The 21,211-nt window shown below is 41.0% G+C and overlaps 2 protein-coding genes and 1 long non-coding RNA gene across 6 annotated transcripts in view; 2 read left to right on the top strand and 1 right to left on the bottom strand.

Moving 5' to 3' along the window:
- The window catches only part of LOC110976195 (uncharacterized), a 49,853-nt gene that overhangs the window by 11,479 nt on the left and 17,163 nt on the right, over positions 1–21,211 (bottom strand). For 3 of the 4 annotated variants that reach the window (XR_015424587.1, XR_015424585.1, XR_015424588.1), the window contains exons 3-4: positions 16,967–17,136; positions 6,886–6,973 (exon numbers count right to left, since the gene is read on the bottom strand). This is a non-coding gene — a long non-coding RNA (uncharacterized LOC110976195). Of the gene's footprint in view, positions 1–245; positions 637–6,885; positions 6,974–16,966; positions 17,137–21,211 lie in introns of all 4 variants that reach the window. The other variant, XR_015424586.1, reaches the window with a different exon arrangement.
- On the top strand, positions 2,848–3,816 carry LOC147800028 (beta-1 adrenergic receptor-like). The gene has a single exon (XM_087133226.1). It carries the CDS (start codon positions 2,905–2,907, stop codon positions 3,781–3,783), a length of 879 nt encoding a protein of 292 aa, XP_086989352.1. The 5' UTR covers positions 2,848–2,904; the 3' UTR covers positions 3,784–3,816.
- On the top strand, positions 14,112–15,332 carry LOC147800027 (beta-1 adrenergic receptor-like). Its single transcript, XM_087133813.1, has one exon. It carries the CDS (start codon positions 14,152–14,154, stop codon positions 15,235–15,237), a length of 1,086 nt encoding a protein of 361 aa, XP_086989939.1. The 5' UTR covers positions 14,112–14,151; the 3' UTR covers positions 15,238–15,332.

The raw sequence follows: 21,211 nt of genomic DNA, 5'->3' as shown, positions 1-21,211 counted from the left end.
ACCAAAGTGCACGAGGCCCTGGTCCATGACTTCCTCTTTGCGGATGATTGCGCGCTTGTCACCCACTCTAAAGAAGACCTGCAACGCTTGTTTGATTGTTTTTCCACCACTGCGAAAACCTTCAGGCTGATAATTAGCATCAAGAAGACTATGGTCATGTTCCAGGCGGCCCCTGACACCAGCAGGCCAGAACCAGTCATCAAGATTGATGGCACTCCATTGAAAATGTTGAGGACTTCACCTACCTTGGTTGCTGCCTCTCCTTGTCTGGCACCCTGAACAAGGAAATCTCCTGCTGACTGGCAAAGGCTAGCAACGCCTTTGGGCATCTCTGAACAAGAGTGTGGCACAAGCGCGGCATCACACAGCAAAAGAAAGTTGCCATCTACAGAGCCATTGTAGTGTAGTCACTCCTAACCGGATGTGAAACGAGGACCTGCTATAACCGCCACATTAAGAGGTTGGACCAATTCCATCTCCACTGTCTGCAAAGACTCTTGGGTATTCATTGGGTAGACCGCGTCACAAACCAAGAAGTCCTTTGTCGTGCTGCTTTGCGCGGCATCGAGACCCTGATCATTCAGTCTCAGTTGAGATGGTCAGGCCACATAATGCGCATGGAAGACAGCCATCTCCCTAAACGGCATGATGTGATTAACATTAAATTTATTTTAACAGGTAGTCAACATATTATTATACTATAAATGCAGAGTGAAAATCCGTAAGCTCAATATGCATTTTTTAACGCCCAACATTTTTGAGAGGCGCCTTGTACTCACGTTCACAAACAGTGTTTAAAAAATCTGTTAGTGCTAAATGCCGACCATGGCACACAGTAAAATGTTCCCCTTTCTCAGAAAAATCCATGTGTAGCATGCTCATACTCCTGGAAGGCTTTGTTCAATGGACTTGAAACTCTGAAATGTTTGGCAAAAGATACCATCTCAATTAGAGATGGGGCACCTTCCAAGTCAGCAAACCAGACATACACTGTACACTGTCAGCAAACTTGTAATTAAAACCGCTTGACTAACAAGTTGTTTGCAAATATGAGATGACTATCACGGTGTGGATATACTGAAAATTCCAATTAATTTCAAATAAATCACATCCCAAACTTATTTAGTTAATCAAAATAGACTTTTTAAAGCCACACGTACCTACATGTACACATGATTTCCAAGCATGCTGTCAGTAAACATAAAGAAGGCACTACAACTACCTATACACTGAGTCAGCTGGGAACCCCCTTTCCAGGATCCCATGACAGGTGAGTTCATGACACACTATAAAATCTTCCCCTTTTTATCAGTAAAGTAGCAAAATACAATGTACATGTACACTGATACACAGCGGGGCTTTGAAAATGCTTGGTAATGGGAACATCTCTAAAATAGAGAGGGGCTAAGGGTGGCCTGCATGTCAGCAAACCTGACCAGTCACCCATTATCCACCACCAAGGAGTTGATTGAAGCTGCTTTACTGACAACGTCCCCTCAAATTATAGGTGCATATCGGAGACAACCTCCACATTCAAATTCCAATTAATTTCCCATTAATCAAATCCCACGACTCACAGTCAACTACAATAACAGACTTCATCACTTGTTAAAGCTTCACATACATGTTTCTTCATGAATGTATCATCAGTTCTGAACCCATTGCGCCATCAGTACAAAACACTGGTAGATGGCCGACTGGGGATGGTAATGGACCAGCTTTAATGGACCAGGCCGAAGGCTCCACCATCTGATCACACTTTTGTTCCCATTCATAAAAACCTTTGGTGTTGAAAATGTATAAATTCCACATTCATATTTTTCCAAGGATTTTACTCAGCAATTTTCAGTAAATTGTCTTTTGTGAAACACCCCTCTCTAGCCATATCTACGATGCATCAGCAGTGGAGTGTTGCATAAAGCAGCCGAGGTGCTGCAAAATGAAATTCTTTGCTTCTAGGAAATGTGGACTCTTTACCAATAATGCCTACATGAATACGATGACTGACATTTATGGGCATGATAGCAGTCAAAATTTCATAAGAAACCGGGAAAGCTTTCAAAACTGATGACCACATGCATCTGGTATTTCTATCACAAATTGTGTAACTGTACAATTAACCACCCATTGCTTCGGCTCAGGATCAAAAGGGACCTGTCTGAGGTACATTTTTATCTGAATATGTAATCAAACCCTTTAACTATAACTGGCGGGCTCTTGTTATATGTTTAATAAATAGCAGACTCTGCAAAGGTAAATTTTTCACATCAACACGGCTTCTACATATCGGACAGATAGCTCATGCTGTCAATTTGGCCATTCATGGTGCCAATACTCAGTAACAAGAACTGACAACAACACAACAAGTTGTTAATGACAAACAAAAGACCAATCAGAAGATTAGGCCTGGCCAGTCACCAAGTTCCTATCAGAGCATCAACCAATCACAGGTCTGAAAGGCTCAAAGGCCCCCTATATTTGACAGTAAACAAACAGAGACTGCTTTTAAGCTGGGGAGAAGCATAAAGCACACGCGCAAGTCATTGGGAACATACATGTAGTTGGCTACACTGTTTAGGTACATGCAACGAAGGCTGAATATCGCCAGTCAGAACTTTTCATGTCAGATTCTACATTGGACCCTTTCATCAAATGGAAGCAAACTCATTTGTTAATATCTACTGTATCTGGAGTGCCACCTGAACTTATGTGAATCAATCCAGGCTTTCCTTCAGAGCCCTTGATGAGCTTAATCACAAGTAAGAAAATTCAAACCAAAGGTTTTGTCTACAGTTTCCAAGCATGGATGCACTAAATGCAGAAATGAACACCACATCTAAAACTACAGCAGAGGAGGTCGAAAATGCAACTCCATTTGCCATCACTGTGAAGATTGTGACGGTAATGGCCATCATTCCAAATCTCTTGCTCAATCCACTGATGCTTTTCACCTTACGGCAAGTGGCCAGCATTCAGCCAACAACCAAAATCTTCATGGCCTCTCTCACCCTGTCTGATCTTTGTAATGGTCTCTGGTGGATCCTCCACATAGCAGAACTGTTTGCTGGAACATGGCTGCTAGGGGATTTTGTTTGTGCAGCAAATAATGTAATGGAAGTTGCATTGACCGCTTCAAGCGAATATTCTCTTCTACTTCTGACTGTAGATCGTTACATTGCTATTTCTCATCCTCTGCGCTACCCTTCAATGATGACTGAGTTCAGATCAAAAATACTGGTCTGTAGTACATGGACAACAATTATCATTGTTTCCATTTTTGGATTTGGGGTTTACCGCCCTATTTTTCCTCATGAATATGAACCCCAAAAATATATTTGTTTGAGGAAGACATACATAAATGACTGGCGAATCTATGCAGTTATTGGATTAGCAACATTCGGCCTGCTGACCATATTCATTCTGTACGCACACATCATCTTAATAGCTCGCAATCAAGCCCGACGCATTGCTGCTGAAAACCAAGCAGGCAACGGCCAAGGTGGGCAGAGAATAAACACCAGATCAACCACCACCATCATCATCATAACAGGGACTCTCATCATCACCTGGATTCCTTCACTCATCAGGATGATGATATTTTCAAATATTGAGTTGAAGACTTATAACAGTTACTTGGCCTTTGTGTTCACCCAAGCTCTGCTTGTGTCAAATGGCTGGCTGAATGCTGTTATTTACTACCTGAGGAACAGGGATCTTCGCCAGACACTTCACAGCTTATCATCTGACTGGCTGCACAGCCTATCCCAAAGACTCAGATCATAGATCAAAGAAATGTTGAAGTTCCAAGCCAGAAAAAAAGTGAGGCGACAATTGTTCTTTAGATTCTCGGAGATACTTTATTGTAACCTTGATGGCCCTTTTTGAAAACCAAAAATGCAGTTCAATTGAATTTTGTTGGAGGCAACAGCTCTTGCAAAGTTGTACATGTATTTTAAAGTTCGTGCAATTTTGTTCAGTTTTCAATCTACATGCATTGGCAGACAGCCCAGGAAAATTAACCACTTGCTGCCGGGATTTCCGGAACCGAACTCCTTGGGTTTCAATGCATAGCCGGGCTGCCCAAAATTGAACAAAGGAGCCGGGCCTTGTAACAAAAGACTGTACTCAGAACAAAAGACTGATCTCCTGGGAATTGCCAAAATTTTTTTCAGTTGTTAATAGCGGAGGAAGTCCGCCATTGTTTTGAATGATTATACCATTGTTTGTAGCATTCAGCACAAGCGGATTACCACCAGGGGCAAAACACTCCAGTGCTCCAGGAATGAGCGATACAGTACCGCTGCATGCTAACCTGGCCTGTATTTTGAAAGATGCCACCAGCGCACTGGGCCAGTTTCAGGAACAAAAGAAAATTACGTAGCACCTCACAATCTGGGCTCTCTTTACAAAGTGGCAGGCTTCACTGAAATACTTGGGTGTCAATAGATTGTCAGATTAGAGTAGCCACCAGACAGTCATTCGTGTGGGTGTAAACGTCCAGTAAATGAAGTTATGAATTTTTGAAGAATTTTGAACACGGAAAATCTTGAAAATCCCCCAGGTACATATCATGCAACTTCAAATTAAATCTGGCAGCATATAGTTGATGTCATGTGTTTCATTCCTAATAAAAGGCTCTTGTTATTCCACCTCAACTGCTTAGGCAATGAGTTTTAAATTACAGGGGCCATGGCTTCTTAACATTGGCCAGTTATGTACCGGTGTCCAAGTCAGCAATTCATGGCATGGCAGCATCAGTGCTCAATAACAAAACAGACAGTTCATTGACAAGTTATCCAAGAGATACACCAAAATCAATTTGGAAAATTAGTTCCAACCCCTATTTATTCCTTATTCATAAATACCTCAGACAGTCTCCCTATTCAACAACATGCAACTTGACCATTTATTAACATCTGATAATGCCCGCTGAGAATACGGGCGTTAGTGCGCCTTCAAGAGTTTGCAACGCGCTGGCCAATCACAGTGTGCAAAATTTGTCGACCCAATGCGCGTTTGAAAAGAGTCGACAGATTTCGCGCATTGTGATTGGAGTTGGAAAATGCATTGCAAACTCTTGGAGATGCACCACTGTGAATCGCCCATATATATAATGCCCGCTGTGTAAATCATGCACTGGCACCTAGATACGAGACAGTTTAATCGGTTCTGATTGGTCAAGAGTCTGTGTGCACGTGGCTCATCACAAGTGCGCCAAGTCCATAAGGAGATTCTATTGGACAACTTGCACAAGAAATACACCATACAATGGCGGGGGGATGGGAAAATGAAAGTGAAATTCTAGAACAAAATCATTCTTTTGACTCTCTGACTAAAAAAGGTATTTAGAAATGGGAATAAGGCCTGAAAATGGCCCCTCGCCTGCGGCTCCGGCATTAGTCACGTCCATTCTCCTGAGCCAGTCTTAAGTTTTACACACTTTTAAGGCCAGCCAAGCATATATTTACTACCTTAATATCACATCAAATGGCAAACAGTGGAATCTGGCATTTGCGCTTCAGATTCAACTTAATATCTCATTAGGTTCAATCATAGCTATGGCAGTAGGCAAACACACAGGGATTGTCATAAGCCAGGAAGTGTAGCATAAAGACCCCATAAGGTCAGTCTGGTTGTTAGACCACACGCTGTAGTTGGATGTGCCATACAGGTACATGTACGTGTACCATAGATGGAATGGCACCAGTCAGAACTATTCATGTCTAATTCGGAATCTAACACTTTCATCAAATGGAGGCAAACCCATTTTGTTAATGTCTGTTACACCTTGAGTGCCATCTGAACTTTTGTGAGAGAAAAAACTTGAACAACGGTTTTAACCAGGGTTTCCTTCAGAGTACTTGATGAGCTTATCAACAGACGAAAAGAGTCAAACCAACATTTTACCTACAGTTTTCAAGCATTAAGTTTTCCATTATTGGTCCTGATGCCTTTTGCCTTGAACAAACCAAAGACTGGAAGACATACCTGACTATTACAGTAACAGTTATCCCGTTGGTGACGATTCTCATCCTATATCTACATATTGCTATCATGGCCCACAATCAAGTCCAACGAATCGCTGCTGACAACCACATCGCTAATGGCCAAGGTGGGCGGAGAATAAACACTAGATCAACCACCACCATCATCATCATAACAGGGACTCTAATCATCACCTGGATGCCTACAGTGATAGGGTTTGCTATATTCCAACATGTACAGGATGTTGAGGAATGGCCCTACTTTTTCCTAGCCATTCATACTCTGCTGGTGTCAAATAGCTGGCTGAATGTTGTAATCTACTACCTGAGGAACAGGGATCTTTGCCAGGCACTACGTAGTTTACTGTCTGATTCTTATCACAGTTTGATTCAGAGATGCTTGGCTTAGCTTCTTGGAGTAGTCAGAGAGGAATTTCAAGACAGCTTGTGGCACAGTTCACATTATTAAGACTTCAAGTCTGGTATCTCCCAGCCAAATACCAGTACCATCAGAAACAATGGAGGAATGGTAAGACCGTTCTTGACATGTTCCTAGAGCTGATGCTGACTGCTCTCAAAGAGACAAAATGACATTGCTCTTTGGCATGGTTTGTTATTTAATCACTTCTTTTTGGAACAAAGAACTAAGAAAGAGATACCATAAAGGTGACTTTTGATGCCTCTGCATGCCTTTTGTTTTTATCATTTTATTGCCTTTTAAACCGCACATTTAAGTAGATTTAGCTCAGTTTCTGAATTTCAGATGCAAGTGATGTACATGGAGATTTCAGTTGGTGAACTAAACTGTCAACAACCACAGTGACCCTGGATGACAACAAATCTTTTGTATTAAATTGACGAAAGAAAATCTATTCAATGCCCCTGTTGTTTCGATTCTTACCTTGGAACAAGACAGCAGGCTTATTCCAAACAATCACTGGTTTCATTTCCTTGGCAACAAACATAGGAGGTGCTAGAATTGATGATTTCTGTAGGAGAAACAAAACAAGACAACAAACCTGAACACCACATCACATGCAAGAATGACACGAATGTACCACAACTATGATATGATTGGTCAGGACACTTTTTTGCTGCATGGTGGAATTACACTCTGTTCACTGCTTATCTGATGACACCCCCTCCCATGAATCAGCAAATGTAAGCTGAATAAATCTGCCAACTGAGTACAATAAATTACATGAACTCTGCAGGAATTCTATTATATCCACATGGGATATGTCCACCATATCAACCACAGAGCTTCATGGGACCAGTAATCAAACATTGCTGACAATTTACAAGTTATATGAGCCAAAGTTATAACTCATTAATATGTGGGTTCTCTTCAATCTTTAAAAGCCCCTGGCCCTCAAGCAAATGTATACTGATCAAAACCGTCATTGGCAACTTTATTATCATTGGAATGAGTAAATGTACCTAAAATTCTTACTCAAAACAATGCAAAACAAACAAATACTAAGTACAATGTAATTAACTTCAGTTCTACTTTCACTTTTGGCAAAATGTTTGTGAATTACAAATAATGATGAGGTCAGTAACAGTATGAATAAATGTTCACTTTTGTGCGGAATTGTCCTGCTTCTCTTAACAAAAATACAGGTTGATCAACCAACAGAGTGATTATAAAGGGATCACATGATAATGATGGGAATTGATGTAAAAGTTGGCAAATGTTATTGAAATTCTACAAATATGACCCGCTCTGTGAAAATGAGTCACATATTGCCAGAGCCACTTTGGAGTTAAAGGCCTTTGACAGACTCTTGAACAGTGTTTAACCAATAGGAATCCTCAACATTTTAACACCTCCACAAAGTCCGTTTTCATCATACCAAACTGAGTGACACATCAAAACAAAGAGTTCAAACTCCTCAATCTAATACAAAGTAAAACTCAAAGGTAGCTCTGGAGACTTGCAACTCATTTTTACAGAGCAGGTCACAAATTCTGTGAACATCAAGAGGTGTATTAAGGAAACAATGCAATGAGCTGCAAGTAGTATGCAGAGTACATTTCTTCATACTTCAAATATCAGGGCTCAATTTCATGGTGTTACTAAGCACATGATTTTAAGCTAACAGAGGCTGAACATATTTTATGTAGACTAAAGCCAGTAAGCACAGCTAAATGTATGCTAAGCTCAGAGGAAAATTTCCTTAACTCATAGCAACGTAAGAATGGCAATCTCTGCATGCCCATGCAATTTTCTGTGCTAAGCACGGCAACTGTGAAAATGTTTGCCATGAAACACACTTAAAATAAAGCAATTTTTTGTCCCATGGTTAGCCAAATAATTTGCTTAATGGTAAGCAGCACCATAGGATTGGACCCTGCTGATTGATGAAAGTGTTCTAAGTTTGCCTGTAATGATTGTCATGCTGAATCAACAAAAAGCACACACAAAAACAGAAAATCAGCAGTGGCAAATACACCAACCTCCTGATGCTGAAGCAAGTGCATGACGTGAACACTTAAGCAGCGACGTCCAGAGATAAAACTTGGACGTTTGTAGAATTTGAATATAAATCATATACCAGGCAAGATATGGGACAGAGGGGTACCCCTCTCACCTGTCCAATCCCTATACACACTCTAGACAATTGTTACCTAACACATCCCCCCTAGAAGTCTGTAAAGAATTCCTGAGATTCCGATCAAACAATGACCAACACAAAGGTGGGGGGGTCTCTCCGTTCCATATCTTGCTTCAAATGATAAATCATGGCACGCATATGATCCACTAACGAAGCAAGGTACAAATGCCGCAAGACCATGAGGATGCATATGGTGTGCATCAATCATTAATCATGTTGTATTTCACCATCCACTATGCATGTATATTTGCAAAAAAATCCATCAATTTTGCTTTTTCTTGTGAAGAAGAAATTGCAGGAAACATGTCATGCCATTGGGCATTGCTTTTAGTGCTTATTATGAGGAAACATGATGGATATTGGAACAAGTCATAACCTTCACGGTCTCAAGCAACCTGTAAGTGCTGCAGCATGTACAAGTATGGGCAAGTTCAAGTGACAACTATCGTTAACAATAGTTGGACTAACACTGCCCGAACGATGGTTGGTTTGGACTATCCAGTTGATGTCTGGGACCAGGCTCAGAGGTGTGGCCGGATCGCATTGCTGGTTATAGCCTATTTCATTTATCATTACAGAGGGAACCGTTCACATGAAAATAATACTAGAATCAATGAGAGTGACCATGTACGCTTCAAGAATTGCAGCCAGTGGTGAAACGTAACAATGAGATTTTTAATAATTGACCAACTAGGGTTGTTTGCGTGTAACTAAACTGCACATGCGCTTTGTTAAAAAGCAATCAACTACTGGTTGAACTATAGTTCTCACCTAAACTTGCCCCATGACTCTCACTTGAATTAGTGGTCTGCACCCCTAGAGAACCAATAGGTCTCAGGACCAGATCAAATTCCCGACAAGTGGACACTGGATGAACATCATGCAAAAGGGGATGGAATTTCATGCTTTAAGGCTGTTAAATTGACTTTAAATCCAACGTGTAAGGTAGCTAGGGCTGACCTGTAGATATGAGTTGTAACTTGTAGCTCTGAGTGAAAGAAGTATATAAGGAAGTCTGTTATAGCACTCACAGGAGCATTAGCTGGAGCCGAAGCCTGCTTGTCAATGCACATACATGTAACAAAATGATAAAACCTCCTGTCACAAATTCAAAGGTTTGGGGAGATGACATCCCATGCTGCCATGGCTGTAGTGTCGCAAGCATGACTATAGTGAGGTCTGGACGGAAAGGAGAACTCTCTTTTCACATCCCAGGAATTTACCTCGATAAGAGGGAAAGAAATGAAATAGGTCAAAGATGGAGACAAAGACTTCATGTTACCTAGGGGTGCAGACCACTAATTCAAGTGAGAATTTTTGACCAGCTCATTAGCATTAAAAGTGCCCCCACAGTATCTTTTGAAAAAGGAGATTGTTTGGCCCCCAAAATGGTGAGATTGTGTAAATCTTTGCCAGGATCAACTCCCTGGGTCTTTGAGCTTTCATATGAGAGCAGAAGGGCTAAAAACTACGGTTGAAAAATGGTCCTAAGTGCCTGAGAAAGTTGAGGGTTGCCACTTGAAAAATGGCTGCAATCAGACTTTGGAAAAATCACTTTTTGGGGGGTGATTTTGTTTTGTGGGAATAATTAAAAATGTAATTGGTTAACCCACAAAAAATTGAAAAGAAATTGAAAGATACATGTAAGTGACCAGACAAGAATTTCATTTGTGTTTCGGAAATCTCAGGGATGTTGGCGTGCATGCTATTGGGCCCTGAACGGTGCTGATTTTACACTGTTTTCAATGGGGCTTGAATTAGTGGACTGGACCCCTAGATAAAGTTGGTGTCAGTCTTTCTCGAGCAAGGACTTCCTGATGGAAGGCTTGCTACTGTAAGTCGGATGCATAAATTGTCTTCAGCGGCAGTGTATAACACTGGAATATGCGGCATTTATGTTCATGCTCCTCACTTCGTTGGTGCACATGCGTACTGAATCCCACTACAGCCAGAAGCCAGTCAAATGGCTCTTGACTCAGGCAGATGGACCCCAAAAGTAATCCATCAACATCAACCTCAGATATAGTTGTTGGCCCCTCATTTCCATACTGATCAGAATTTAAACACTTAAAGTCCCTTTTGCTAACTTATACACTATAGAAATCCATTTTCTGCCAATGTTTTGCCCATCTTTGTCACAAACCTCCAAAGTAACAGTCAGAAGTTAGAAGTCAAGTCAACATTTTTGAGGGGATTTTTTTTCAGTTTTGCCAGGTTTTCTATGACTTTCCTCTACTTGTGAATGGTGAGGAATGCTCTAATGAATGCTCTAATGAGAAATTATCATGCAAGAAGGATACCTTATGAATGACAATGGAAAGCTTTTGTTTGTGCCTTTTAGTCAGGCAATTTGACGTCATTGTACATATTAGTGCAATGCAGTTAAAGTCAGCTCGTACCGAAACGGACTCGTATCCAGGTGTCTGTGTGAGTTTCTTTCTGCATTCAATTGGGGACCCTGAACAGTAAAGGACAATAAGGTCCCCAATTGACAGAGGGTCCCCGAAAACATATAGGTGGTCTTCTAAAAAAGTTAAAGTACAAACAAAAGAGGAACAATAGGGGGTCCCCAGTTGCAGGCAAATACACACTTGTGTGTGTACGTGTATGCCTTGCCCAAAATCCGGACATCTCATTTTGGACCGTCGTCAGACTCATTGTGGAAATTTGAATCCATATGAAAAATGAACGGCATTTCAGACAAATTAATGGCTCTCAATCTTGAGGAAATAAGCTGATAGATGCAAACAATTTACCAGTCTTCCAGACAGTATCACTGATGATCCGAGGGGAATTCAACAAAAGTGTAAAAATTGGCCACTAAGTACATGTAAGGTGAAAAACATGGAAAATGACAAAAATAGGTCCCAATGAAAAATGAAGTGAATTTCAAAAAACAGTTTCTTCCCAGAAATTATCACCTTTTTTGTTTATAAGAATTTTTAGTCTTTCATGTGGCATCAAAGTTATTTGAAGGTAAACCTGGCAAAATTGTGAAAATTAGACACAAATTTAGTTAAAATGTTTTTTCATAATTATCCTTTGTCATCAAATTTACATTTTCCACTTTCTTTGATTATTTCTGGGAGATCTTTCTTAATAGAAGCTATTAAATATCACCATTTGATATATTCTTGGCAATTTATTCACACAAATCCCTCACATGGGTCACCACCGATATGCATAGTCTGCTAGAATTTTTCAGGCTGACCACCATTACGTCACTATTGCGCATGTGCAAATACACAAATTAAATGCACGCACAGTCTATGAGGACCGAACATACGCGGCGGAAGGGTGTTGAAGATGTTCATATCAAAGTGAAGGTAAGCCGTGTTTCGTATCCAGCATGGCTGCCAGCATCCCGACTGCAACAGAAGACTTTATCATTTTCACCCACTCATGAAAAATAAATGGCCGGCGTAGAGGAGTCGGCCGCATGACGTTTGTGACATGAATAACTGAAGGAGTATCCATAGGAGGTCACTCCAAGGAGAGAGCTCATTGTAGTACACGTACATGTTAAACTTGAATGGAGGAAATTGCTAATAATTTCCGCTCACGGAAAGGATCTCTGCAGACAAAAAAACATTTCAATATCCGAAATCGTGCCAATAATTAACAACTGAAAGCATTTATTTCATTAAGTGACAGGACCTGACAGAGTATCCCTCTTCATTTCAATCACACTAGGGAGTATTGGGAGAGAAGGCTGGAACACCATCACACCAAAATATGTTGTTGTTGTTGTAGATGAATGGCACATACGGCAGACTAGTGCCCTGCGTGCCACAAGCAGTATACCGGGTAGTCAGAGAGAGAGAGAGAAAAGATATGCAAGAGCAATGTATTGGATAGATGAAGGAGTCTGCATAAATGCATGATGGCAAACTAACAAAAGTCTTCTCCAAACGGATGTACACGTACATGTACATGTATACATGTGCAAACAAGAGACCTTACAGTGGAAGGGGAGGGGCTTGAAGAATCATCTAGACACTCAGGCACTCGTGGGGAGCCCAGCCCAGTGACTTCGGTATCTGGGCGAGAGAAAGTACAAACGAGGGCCACTGGAGAAATGGACTTCTTGGCCGATGTCGGATGGCGGGTGGTACTCTTTGGCATCACTGGGAGGACACTGGCTGGAACGCAGCGTGGATTCTTCTGGGCCATGTCAGGCAAAGAGCATGGCATTCTTCACGATGATGGTAGGACAGGCTCAATCATTGAGGTGGCAACACTGAGATGGCAAAAATGCAGCCAGCTGCTTCAGAAATCTTAAAAGAGATACGATTCACTGTCTGCCTTGAAATGTTTCCCCCCTGTGAGAAATATGTGGCGGAAAACTAATCAGATTGCACAAGATGGCTCAATGGGAAAAAAAAATGGGCCAACTTATGACAACGTTTTAACAATGCTGGAAAACACAGGTTGGCCCGACATTTGTGTCAAGTGCATCATGCCAACATTGGTAATAAATCGTCAGTCCAATGTTGAAATTATCCGTTGGTTAGACGTCCAGCCAAAGAATCAGCATTATAAAGGCCCGATAGAAAAAAAAATACATCGTAAGCATGGTATCTGGGAAAGCACAGGACTCAGACTTGCCTTAAAAATGGCCACACAAGATTGGAAGAAGTAGATATACAGACTTCAACAACTGCATTCTTGTCCACTAAACTGCAAGTTCAAGTGGGAATTATATTGTGTACCATCAAATCTTATTTACAAAAAAAATGACACTGCCTGTCTAACATTTGACTAATGAGTATGTCATCTTTTATCAGCAATTTTTTAATAATTGTGCTTTATGAAACACCCCTCTTTAGCCATATCTACGATGCATGGGCAGTGCAGTGCGGCATAAAGCAGTTACAAAGCTCTCAAAACTAATTAGCACACATACAATACAATACAAACCAAAACCACTGCACCGGTTTTATCTGGACCAGTAGAAATGGAGCACCTGTATGAGTTTTATACCTGAATACATGTAAGTAATGAAACCCCAGATCTGACAGGCTCTTGTTAAGTTTAATAAATAGCAGACTCTGCTAAGGTAAAGTTTTCCAATCAATATGGCTTCTAAATATTGGACACATTGCTCATGCTGCTGTCAAGTTGGCCACTCATGGTGCCAACATTCAGTAACAAGAACTGACAGCAAAGGAACAAGTTGTCAAAGACAAAAAAAGACTCATCGGAAGATGACGCCTAGTCCTTCATCAAGTTTCCATCAGAGGATCAAACAATCAAAGATCCGAAAAGCTTGAATTCTAACAACTGTATTATAAGGTGTAATTACATTTGACAGCATATAAACACAGTGAGACTGCTATGAGCTGGGGAAGCAGCATAAAAGACGCCCACAGATCAGCGAGAACACACTGTGTAGTTGGCTACACCACACAGGTACATGCACCAGAGACTGGATATCACCAGCCAGAACTTTTCATGTCAGATTCTGAATGAGACATTTTCCTAAAATGACGAAGCAAGCTCACTTGTCAATATCTACTGTATCTGGAGTGGGACCTGAACTCATGTGAATGAATTCAGATTTTCCTTCCGAGCACCTGACAAGCTTAATAACAGGTGAGAAAAGGCCGATTAACCAAAGATTTTGTCCAGAGTTTCAGAGCATGGATGCACTAAATGCAGAAATGAACATTACCACCTCATATTCCACACCAGAGGAGGCCAAGAATGCAACAGAATCAACTCCATTTGCAGTCATTGTCAAAATTCTGATGGTACTAGCCATTGCTCCAAACCTTCTCCTGAATCCACTGATGCTTTTCACCTTACGACGTGTCACCAGCATCCAGCCAACCACCCAAATCTTTATGGCTTCACTCACCCTATCTGACCTTTGTAACAGTGTATGGTGGATCCCTCATTCAACAGAACTGTTTGCTGGAACGTGGCTACTTGGGGATTTTCTCTGTGCGGCAACTATTGTGATGGATGCTGCATTCACCTCTTTAAGTGTATATTCTCTTCTACTTCTGACTGTAGATCGTTACATTGCTATTTCTCATCCTCTGCGTTACCCTTCAATGATGACTGAGTTCAGATCAAAGATACTGGTCTGTAGTACATGGACTATAATCAGCACTGTTCTGATTTTTGGATTTGGGGTTTACAGCCCTACATTTCCTCTACAATATGAACCCCAAAAATATGTTTGTTTAAGAAAGTCATTCTTAAATGACTGGCAAATCTATTTAGTGGTTGTATTTTTGATACTGCCACTGCTGACCATATTCATCCTGTATGCACACATCATCCTAATAGCTCGCAATCAAGCCCGACGCATTGCTGCTGAAAACCAAGCAGGCAATGGCCAAGGTAGACAGAGAATAAACACCAGATCAACCACCACCGTCATCATCATAGCAGGGACTCTGATCATCACCTGGATTCCTACACTCGTCAGAGTGGTGATATTTTTAAAACTTCAATCGAAGACTTATAACAGATACTTGGCCTTTGTGTTCACCCAAGCTCTGCTTGTGTCAAATGGCTGGCTGAATGCTGTTATTTACTACCTGAGGAACAGGGATCTTCGCCAGACACTGTGTGGCTTATTATCCGACTGGTTCCACAGCCTATCCCAAAGATTCCGGCCATAGATCAAAGTAGTTGTTAGATTCTTAAAGGTACACACCAGTATAAGGGACAGTGTTCATTTAGTTACGGTACGTAAGTAATCACGTCAGTAATCTCATCCAGCCCTTCCGCACAGGACCAGCTACATGTTCTGGACTAGGATACTGGTCCAGTGGCTGCTCAGATACGGTACTTTTCCATCCTGAGCTCTGCTGTTTGCAATATTGTTGACGGACTTAGAAGTCTACTGAAAAATCACCTCCTTCCATGGTGTTTCACTAATGTCTAATGTACAATTCATTCTCTCAATGTTCCGTCTCATCTCATGGGAGGGAAGTTGAAAACAGAGCAGCAGCCAAACCAATCCAAACAGAACCAAGGCGGTAGGGTTGGATGTTCAGCAGTACAAGGAATGCCCGCAACCAAAAAGAACAGAAACAAACATAGATGAAACAGACAAACACTGAGCTGTTTCAGGAAACTCTTTCCAAACCTGAAGTACTTTGAGCAAGGAAGTGGCCATCCACTTTCAAACACCACCCCATTCTATTCCCAACATAAAACAATTACACCTGGTGAAATGACTGACGGAGGTAGGTGCTGGGGTGGTTGGTGGTTTCAAGACAATGTTAACTTCATCGTCAGCTGAATCAAAGGGAAGGTTTCCCACTCAACTTACAGAACCATGGCGTCAGATGTTTCTCTTTAAGGTCAGGTAATTTTTCAGTTTCTATAAATTGATGTACTAGCAAATATTTTCCAAAGCCCCTTTTCCAAGTTGGATTGTTTTAAGAAGTAACTAAATGAAAAATGTTACAAATTCTAAAATCTGTGCACATCATTTTTCCAATCCAAGGGTTCTGGAAGCACGCCATCAGAAGTCAACTTTCAGTCTCCATATATAGTCTAACAAAAATCAGGTTTTATTTGCAAACTTATACACATTGAACCAACCTTCTCTGAAGAAAAAAACATGTAAGGGCATCAGGAGGTATCCGGTACATGTATATACACATGTACAAGTGAAAAGTTAGCAAGTCATTCAACGTTCATGATGTATACTGTGCATAATTGTATTTACACCTTACGGTAGGGTAAAATCCAATTGGAGTTCAACTCCATTGTTAAGTTCACTACGATTAATGTGGGCTATCCTGGGCATGTACTTGGAATGCTAAATAAAGGAACAATTTTACTCCACCAATTAGTTTGCATGTTCAAGGTCTCGATCCCAACGTTAGACAGACTCAGCTCAATTATCATCCCCGTGTCCCTGTCCACTTTTAAACACACAACCTGATTTCAAACAAATAATGTGATCCAGTACATATCTAACGGAATGAGTCTTTACTCACTTGCCCTTCTGACCGTAGATCGTTACATTGCTATTTCCATTCCTCTGAAGTACCCTGTGACGATGACTGTGTTCAGATCAAAGATCATTGTATTCAGCATATGGGCAGCAATCAGCATATTGTCTACTGTGGTATTTGGGATTATTCACACAGGCTCTATTGCTGTCAACTGGATGGCTGAATGTTGTTATTTGCTACCTTAGGAGCAGGGATCTTTGCCAGGCATTACGTAGTTTGCTGCATTTTGACTTGTGCCAAATCTTCACACAAAGATTCCATCTGTAGTGTCCACGGGGCTCAAATTCAACACCCAAGAGTGTCAACTCATTGTAGACAAGAATGATCAAGAAAGTTCAGTCATGAAAAGATGGGAAAGGAAGTGCTACAAAACTCTTACCTTGCAAGGCATTCCAAGTCCAGGGATCAGAATCCATCTACAGTACTGACTTGTTGAAATTAAATGCAGGTGGTCTCTCAGTCAACCCTATGGCCTGACAGCCTGGAAACCGGAAGTGTACATGTCTACCATTATTTGCTTGTTCGGATACACTGGAGCTCTCCTGAACCCTGTAAATGTTAATGACAAACGCAACAGATATCGTTGAGATTCTTGAAGTTAGTTTGGGGGCAAAAGAAGGGGAGATGATGCTGGTAATTACGTGTACATGTATGTCATGATTTACCTTGGCAACAGTAAAATACCCATGCCACATTGAACATATTGCTCTCAGAGTCAGATTTTTAATAATTACAGACATATTGTTTAAAAGGTGAATTTTCAAGTTAAAAAGCTAGCAAAGATTAGTTAAGGACTTTTTCCATAGCTTTAGTCAAATGCCTTTGTAAAAATACAAGCAAATTAAAAAAATCAGTGAAAAAAAATTGAGTCCATTCTCCTTTTTGACATGGAAATGCCCTATTGGAGGATGCCATGTTTGTTGATGATTAATACCCACTATAGGTTATGTAACTTACATGTATTAGGGGCACTATCTGAGCTTATGTCAAAGGTCAAAAGGCCTGCAAGCAGCAAAACTTTTCTCAAACGTCACAGTCACATGGACATCCAAAAGTTATTGTCATCGGCATTTTAGACTAAGGTTTGTGGAAACGCACTTGATAAAAATGTGATAGTTCAAATCGTAAAAAAATAATGGTTTGAGTTCTTTTCTTGCAGTTTTTTTAATTCATGTGGCACACATTTTTGGTTACAGTTAGTTCACTCACTGCTTTTTAATTGACAACATTTTTGAAGGAATGGTTGCAAGTGGAATATTAGCAGTGTAAAAACAACATATGCTCTCCAGTCAACATTTTGCCAGAAACAAAGTTGGATGGGACCATCCTGTGAAACAACACCATGGTCATATATACCCTATACACATTGAGACTGCTATGAGCTGGGGAAGCAGACTGAAAGACCCCCCACAGATCATTGAAAACATACATGAAGTTGGATACACTGTATGCTGTAATTCGACCACCAGAATTAGAAGCCGTTACTGTGGTGGGACAACCCTCGTGGGCAGGTGGTATACCAGCGCGTTACAGAGTCGACCAACAGGGTGCTGTGATTTGCCAAATGCATGCGAGCGTCAAGCAGAAGAATGTGCGTGTGAGTGCGGTGCCACCACAGATATGGCATCTAATTGGATTAGTCTATAGGTTCACACACCGGAGACATACTGAATATCACCAGTCAGAACTTTTCATGTCTAATGAACCTTTCCCATGAAATATGCAAATAAGGCAGGTGCATGCATGATACTACGACTGGTTGGCAAAGTTGCTTCAATCAATGATACAACAATACAAATCTCCATGCACGTACAAGTACTAGTAACAATGAAATTGTTACTTTCCAAACTTGCAGCACTGGCAACGTCATTTAGTTTTGAGAAATTGGCCTTTTCATTACGGGGGTAGTAAACGTCCGGACTTCCAGCCGGGGCTATGGGTCTTTTGTGTTAGGGAAAAATTTTAAGAGTTAGGGTCAAAATGTGCCGAAAATTTTGAACCCACTATGTTCATATTCATATATCCAATATTCACCCTATACAGTAAAGGTCAACCTGTACCGTAATGTTACCCCTCATCCATTGTTATACCCCTACCAAAGGTCAACTTGTGCTCCACGTTTAACCCTCTCCTCATTCATATTCATATTTATCATACGTGACCTTTTCCTATTTCTTTAGAAAAGGTCAAATTGTGCTCAACAGGCCCCCCACTACTCCCATCAAACAATCAAAGGTCTGAGAGATTTCGATTCAAAAGACTATCTTATAAGGTGCAATTATATCTGACAGCAAACAAGCAAAGTGAGACAGCTACTGGTATAAGCTGGGGAAGCAGCATCAAAGATCCCCATAGATCAGTGGGAACATATATGAAATTGGATACACTGTACAAGTACATGCATGGGAGACTGAATATCACCAGTCAGATCCCCTTGTCAAAATTTATGCACGAAATATAGTTTGAATTGTTTGAACAACAGAGGGCCTCCTCTTTCCTGCCACTTCACACCCCATGACTCCTTATTCATTGACTCAATGATACATACAATTACAATATAAGCAGCGTCCTTAATGATGCCCCTCAGTTCACGCCTATTGCACATTGCTGAGTCCTACACATTAGCCCACAGAGGAAAGATATAATTTGGAATTTCACCTATATCCCCCCCCCAACAAAGGCCACTGCCCTCTTCTTATCTTTCCTTTGCTGTCCACAGGCATGTCAACTTCTGACGTCTGCTTCACTTGCAGGAACACAGGCCATTTGTCCAGAAACTGTACGTAGGCAAACGACTTGCCATCAAAAGTCAGAGCTAGAGCCAGACCTAATATAACCCGCTGCCCACAGGTTACACAAACGTCCACTCCAGAGCCCCTTCTGTCAGGGAGTTTCCAGTCTCCAACCACCGATTTGGAACATCAAGTTGGTCTCATGGTGCTATCCCAAGTACATCCTTCGCATCACTGGCCGATCAAAATCCCCCTGGCACCTCAGCAAGACAAGACGCAAACACCTCTTAACATACAAACCCTCCAGACAAGACTCTCTGATGTTCTCAAGGTAGACTGTAATTACCATCAGTATGATCAGGTTCAGAGTTCTCCCTAATCCAGCCAACTCCCCTATTGTTCATAATGTAACTCTTGACGGAAGGGGACAGCTCCACAAACCCCCAACTCAAAAAGAGCCGATAACACAAGCCAACTAAAAGCGATTTAAGAGAAGTTTGGCCATCCTGGAAGAACTGCTTGTTATGCATCTCTCGCCTTTGTCTTAATGTTCAGACACAACAAAATGGCCCAAATGAAAGTAGCCACATAGCCTGCTGCTAAGAAACAGAGGCATCCAATTATTTATTCCACCTTTCTAGAACAGATATTTTTAGGGATGGAACCTTGGCCTACCTTCCCTATATGGATGACCCTTACTCTGCTGCTAGCATTTTACTCAGATACCTATCCAGCTGTAATATTAAAATAGGCAAAGATAAATTCATATTACCCCTTTGTCTCATCAAGAGAGTACGTAGTCTCATAGGTGCCTAAGGAACAAACTGCTTAGTTTCACTCGCTGCAGGGAAATTTTTCTCCAAGCGTTGAAAGATATAGGTGAAACTAACACAAGTTCGTATGGTCTCCATAGCCTAAGATCAGGAGGTGCAACACACCTTGCACGTAAAGGAGTACCAGAAGAAGTTATCATGAACCATGGCAGGTGGAAAACAAGTATGTCTAAGAACAAATGTTGACAAGAGATTGAGTGTACAGGTAGGAAAGCTGCTAAGTAATGAATTAAAAAAAGAAAAAAAAGAGAGAGAGCCGGGCGATGCCCGAAAGTTCTAGAGGACCTAGGAAAATCCTAATGTAAATGTGACACAAGTAAATGCACGACAAGGATGGTGTACATTTACTGGTCTGGCACTTTTAATGGCATTGCTGCATTGCAGGAAAAGAAAACCCCCAGCCTTGGCTATCTCAAACTTCTGAAGAACTTGATGCTAGATGCTAGTTATTTAGCATGGTGAACTCTTAGTGTTTACTGGCTGAAGACTCAGTGTCCAATGAAACAAAGGACAATGTGCTACACAGGTGCCTAGAGGGGGTCACTAAATGAACTCACAAGGTCCTAGAGGGGGTCTCAGAATGAACTTGCACAAAACAGCTGACTTGGCACAGCCAACTGAGGGCGCTAGGCAAATAACATAAAAAGTGACCTGTCACACAAGAATATTACCTTCAGCTATATAATTATGTCAGCATTCTAAATTACCAATTACAAGTTATCAAATGAGAGTTGCTTTATTCAGATCTTAAATATCTTATCGAATAAATATTCTGTTTGTATTCATTATATAGTTGACTTGATGAGTGCACCTTATATTTCTGGTTTAAAGATGTTGCATTGGAATTATCAATGGTCTGGGCAAGATTTATTGTACGTATTATGAACATTTAATTGATTTAGGGAAGAATTTAATTCATAATGAATATTGAAAATTGTAACTTCATTGTCTCATGTTCAAATGCTTTCCGATAAATATAAAAGAATCAATATTTGCTCTCCTCTTGCTTCATTTGTGTTATGTTGGGCATTATAGTCAAACTACTTTTCACTCGGATGA

The sequence above is a fragment of the Acanthaster planci genome, linkage group LG02 (assembly GCF_054643075.1).
Source record: "Acanthaster planci isolate LZ-2023a linkage group LG02, COTS_SCS, whole genome shotgun sequence".
NCBI classification, from domain to species: Eukaryota; Metazoa; Echinodermata; class Asteroidea; order Valvatida; family Acanthasteridae; genus Acanthaster; species Acanthaster planci.
The sequence above is the reverse complement of the archived record's forward strand: the minus strand, read 5'-3'. Positions and strand labels throughout refer to the sequence as shown.

Coding starts and splice junctions, on each gene's coding strand:
- LOC147800028 (XM_087133226.1), top strand. CDS start 2,905: ATGGCCATCATTCCAAATCTCTTGCTCAATCCACTGATGCTTTTCACC.
- LOC147800027 (XM_087133813.1), top strand. CDS start 14,152: ATGAATTCAGATTTTCCTTCCGAGCACCTGACAAGCTTAATAACAGGT.